Source organism: Cotesia glomerata, linkage group LG6, assembly GCF_020080835.1.
Source record: "Cotesia glomerata isolate CgM1 linkage group LG6, MPM_Cglom_v2.3, whole genome shotgun sequence".
NCBI lineage: Eukaryota > Metazoa > Arthropoda > Insecta > Hymenoptera > Braconidae > Cotesia > Cotesia glomerata.
In genome coordinates, this window is record NC_058163.1 from 13,757,029 (window position 1) to 13,762,058 (window position 5,030).

Consider the following 5,030-nt stretch of genomic DNA (forward strand, 5'->3'; position numbering starts at 1 on the left):
TAAACCTTTAGTTAATTTTATATTAGTTATTGAAAAATAAATATAGAAATAGACATGGCGGCTTTGTTTATTTTTGGTAAGCTTATTATAATTTTTTTATCATTAACGCAGTAATAAATTTGTAATAAAAAAATTCACTAATTTTTTTAGAATTTTTTAAATATAAATGTTAATTTTTTTAACTTGAACTCAATTTTTAATTAATTTTTTTAATATTTAATGTGCAATAATACGCTGGTCTAGGCGCAAGAGAGCGATAGTGTGCGACGGTTAAAGTGGGAGAAATCTATTTGGATTGACGTTAAACTAGTGCAAGATTTTTGTAAACATTATAGTAAGGATGAAAATCAAATGCAATATGTATTACAATTGGTTAAGGATCATCGTCAAATGTTTTCTAATGCGCTGAAAAAAACTAATGTAACAACTTTATGAAAGTATCTATGATCAAAGAGAAAATGATAATATTGGTACTTTTTTCGATTCATTGTAATTTCAACAATCACATTTTTCAATTAAATATTACTTTTCTTTCAGAACAAACGTCAAGGTCAGAGAAGTCGTTTAAAAGATAAATATTAGCCCTTTTTTTCATTTTTGAATTATTAAATAAAAAATGGAAAAAACCATGAAATTGACTAGAACGTTGATTTTGACCTCGAATAACTATTGAACCAGTCAAGATAGCGAAAAATCATAGGAGACCTTTCTTGTAGAGCGTTAAATTTGCTATAAGAATTGTAATTAGTCCATCTCTTCATTATTTTATGATAGAAACAAATTTCAAAATATTAACAGAACTTTTCCCGTGTTATTTCCATTTAAAACTTTAGCTATCGGGGAGGTCGGGTAAATATTAAAATTAAGAGCTAAAATTTTGCATGAATTTTTTTATATAGAATTAAAACTGATTTAGGACTATCGTGAAAAAAAATTCGAACATCACCTAAATAAGGACCACCCTAATATATATATATATATATATATATATATATATATATATATATATATATATATATATATATATATATATATATATATATATATATACTAGCTGACCCGGCAAACGTTGTTTTACCATATAAATAATTTCCTAGTAATTTCTAGTGTCGACAAAAAATAGCTTACTTATTGTAAGTATGTATGTATGTTAGAATGTGTATTGTATGTATGTAAAAATGTGGTATATGCGTGCAATAAGCATGGAGCGCTGTGAACGATGAGGGAATATAAAAATAACAAAAGGCAAACATTATTTTTAAGTTATTATAATTTATTCCTCAAAATTATATATCATTAATTAAACAATTACGACAGTAACACTATTAAACAATATCAATCTCTTAATGCTATAGCGTGAACAATATTTTTTGTTAGTCCATCTTTAGCTAACACAAACAAACTGGATGGTTTACCCACTCGAGAGCATGCCACGTATAATTGTCCGTGTGAAAAACATGGTGTTCTCAAATCTAATCCACAAACAGACATCGTTTGACCTTGGGATTTGTTGATAGTCATTGCAAATGCCAATCTAATCGGAAACTGAATACGTTTGAATTGAATTGGCACATCTGTAGGTATAATAGGAATCCGTGGTATGAGTATATTTTCACCTCTGAACTTGCCATTTAAAATCCTGGCTTCGATCACGTTTTCCATTAATTTTTGAATGACTAATCGCGTACCGTTGCACAGCCGGGGCGGGTTCGAATTACGAAGCAAGATAATTGGAGATCCAACCTTTAATTGTAAATTATGCAGTGGCATGCCTGGCAAATCCAGTGAGTTCAAAAACTCTGTGGAAAAATTTACTGCTTCGCTGTCGTCGCAAACTGTATCAATAGATTTATATGATACCAAGTTCCCTGGCAACAACATTTGTATCTTCAGATTTAAATTGTCAACGTCTACATTTTTTGCCGCTAAAATCGCTCTTTCTGCAAGCCACTCATGATTTATGTACTGTGTGTGTACATCGGGAAATATTTGTTCAATGAGAGTATCTTGCGAATCAGCGATTGTGCAAAAATCGGTCGGTAATTTTACGTATCCAGTTTCATCTATAGCAACTTTTCCATCATCGATATCTAAGAGTTGTTTTGAAAATGTTTCAGCGGATGGATCTTGAAGCATTTGAACGCGCATATTTATTTTTAGCTGTAATTTTTCAACATTACGCCACAATGGAGATGATTTTAAGCAAGCGTTGATCTCATCAGCGTATGTTGAACGTGGAATGACTGGAAGTGTTTGTCTGAAATCACCTGAAAGGACCAACAGAGTTCCGCCAAATAGTTTGTCACTGTTTTTAATATCTTTCAATGTCCTGTTCAACGCCTCAAGTGAATGTTTGTGTGCCATAGTACATTCATTCCAAATAATAATTTTACACCGTTTCAGCACAGTGGCCATGGACGATTGTTTCTTAATGTTGCATACTGCGTCAGGGTTATTCTGAATATTTAGTGGCAGCTTAAATACTGAATGAGCTGTTCTACCTCCATCCAATAAAGTTGCTGCAATGCCCGATGATGCAACGGCCAATGCGATGCCATTATTTGATCGTATTTCAGCAAGAATTAGCGAAATAACGAATGTTTTGCCAGTTCCACCCGGTGCATCCAAAAAGAAGAACCCACCTTGTCCAGCTGAAACTGCGAGCATAATGCGATCATAAATGGTTCTTTGTTCCTCATTCATTAGTGGGACATTGCGGGCAACAATCGCTGCTATTTCTACAGTAGTGTACTGCAGTTCACGATTCATTTCAGTATTCATTAAATCAGGTGCAGTTCGATTTGGCGAATTCATACCGAAATTACTAAGTGGTAAGTTGGCAATGACAATGCAAAGATCCTCAATAGCAATCAATGCTTCATTGTATATTTCGTCGCTGAATCTTATAGTTAGATCGTGGCACCGTATACGATGTTGATGCAATATATCATCAGTCATTGAAGCTTTGTGATTTTCCCATAATATCTGTGCTCGGGCTGGGAAACATGTAGTCAACGCTATAGCGAATAGTAGACGAATTTGTATTGCTGTACAGTTCAATGCAGCTTCAGCAAGCATGCATTCCTACTGGTAGTCGTCTTCCAGCAAGCCAAGTGCAAGGCATGCATCTTTATACGTTGGATATTGTTGCCCATTCACTTTACGTATATCTTGAAATGATAATGGGCCAGTAACATTAACCAACAACAGTCGAAGATAAAAGCACTCCGTGTGTCTTGGATTGACTGTAAATAATCGCCCCAAGGCGTTTGATTTAAATAAATTGAGACATGCAGCAACTGGTGAGCCTTGCTTGCGGGGCATCCATGTTTTTGTTTGAGTCGATGTGAAATAGCGTGGTACTTGTGAATAGAATAATGTTCGTGCAAAGGCACCAAAATCATCCGCACGATTACACAATTCAAAAAATGCAGTGAGTGTAGTTTTAGGTGGATTTATTGCACGATCAATCGCTGTCTCGTTCGTGAAAAATACACGCTGACCGTTTTCAAGATGGATGGCTAACTGAAGAACTGCTGGATCCCGTTCATGAATTGGAAAACCAAAGATACGCCAAGCAGCTTCATTGGAGCTGATGTACCGACCAATTTGGTAGAGCGTTATTTCATCATTTTTATTCACTGGAGGAGCATTCACATTAGTATTTTCCACTCTAAACACAGCCATATCACTGCCTTTATGGACATACTTGCAAATGTATTTGATGCTCTTCACAGAAATGCAGAACTCAACATTAATATGAGCATTATATGTCTTGCTCAGCAGAGGCGAATATGGCACCACCCAACGATTGTCAATATCAATGTCTGTGTTGATGATATTTTTAATAAATGATTGTCCGCCATTTTCAGGATTTCTTTGACGGTATATTGGGTATCCGTCGACATTTGTGACCGTATCATTGGTAAAATCTTTAGGGAAATTTTTAGTACATTTTCCATCAGCCATGCAAGGCGATGAACTATTAAGAGTACCACATGGACCATGAATCATGTTTGTTGTAACAATATCAAACAGCAGTTGTTCAGTGGATGGATCTGGAATTTCCGCAGAAATGATACTATCGATTTCTTCAGGACGGATTTTGTCAATGAACCAAACCAAAATGTGTGCATGAGGTAATCCTCGCTTTTGCCACTCAACCGAATACATCCAGCAACCTGTGGGACCAAATACATGTGATTTAGTAATGAAACTTATTAAAGACTTCAACTTTTGTCTGAACACACGTGCTGTAATGTCATGGCGATGTATTGCATTTTGGCCAGGCAGTAGCAAAGATGTAATCTCTGGCCATTTTGGATTACATGTGAACGTGATAAATAAACATGGTCGTCCATATTCGCGCACGAAAGTCAGAGCATCCTGTATATATTCTTGCATATGACGTGGACTGCCTACGTACGATGATGGTAAAATGACATGGTTACCAATTTCGGCGACGTCGGCGTTGTTGTTGATAGCGTCTCGCAAATAAATGTACTCTTCCGCGCGCAGCTTTTGTTAATTATGTCGTAAGTATCGTAGTCGTTCGCTCTCAATCTTCGCGTACATGTCGACCATGAATTGTTGACAAAGCTCACGAAATCGTAAGATTATTATTTCTTCTACGAATCACAATTTCTCATGCAGCTGTACAATCGCCAACCATGATTCCAGCAACATCATCAACAACGGGTGCATTGAATCTACGAATATGCTCTCCAGCTGGTGTTTTATCAGGATTAATGACGATAGCGTGATTATCGCTTTGTAATTGGTGCATATGTGATTTGAATATTTTCAACAACTCGTTGTGCTCGTTCAAAAGAGCATCTAACTCGCTAACGATGCGCCTGGCATAAAGTGAATCAAGGTTATTATAATCACAACGTGCATTCACGCGATTGGCAAGTGCGCTTCCGGAATCCTCGCCGCCCATAAAGTAGATTTGTAAGAATTTATGTGGTTCGTTTGGCATTGGCAGCAGTGAGCCTATTTTATGATAAACTTGGCCTCTGATTTTGAAT

The 5,030-nt window shown here is 35.9% G+C and overlaps 2 protein-coding genes across 2 annotated transcripts; both read right to left on the bottom strand.

Annotated features, from left to right (window-relative positions):
* Window positions 1-694: 694 nt before the first annotated feature.
* Window positions 695-3,078, bottom strand: LOC123267959 (ATP-dependent DNA helicase PIF1-like). The gene is made up of 2 exons (XM_044732842.1): window positions 2,181-3,078; window positions 695-729 (listed from the first exon to the last, which is right to left on the bottom strand). Exons 1-2 carry the CDS (start codon window positions 3,076-3,078, stop codon window positions 695-697), a joined length of 933 nt encoding a protein of 310 aa, XP_044588777.1.
* Window positions 3,079-3,084: 6 nt separating this feature from the next.
* On the bottom strand, window positions 3,085-4,173 carry LOC123267960. The gene has a single exon (XM_044732843.1). The coding sequence runs from the start codon at window positions 4,171-4,173 to the stop codon at window positions 3,085-3,087; it is 1,089 nt and encodes a 362-aa protein (XP_044588778.1).
* Between the last annotated feature and the right edge of the window lie 857 nt (window positions 4,174-5,030).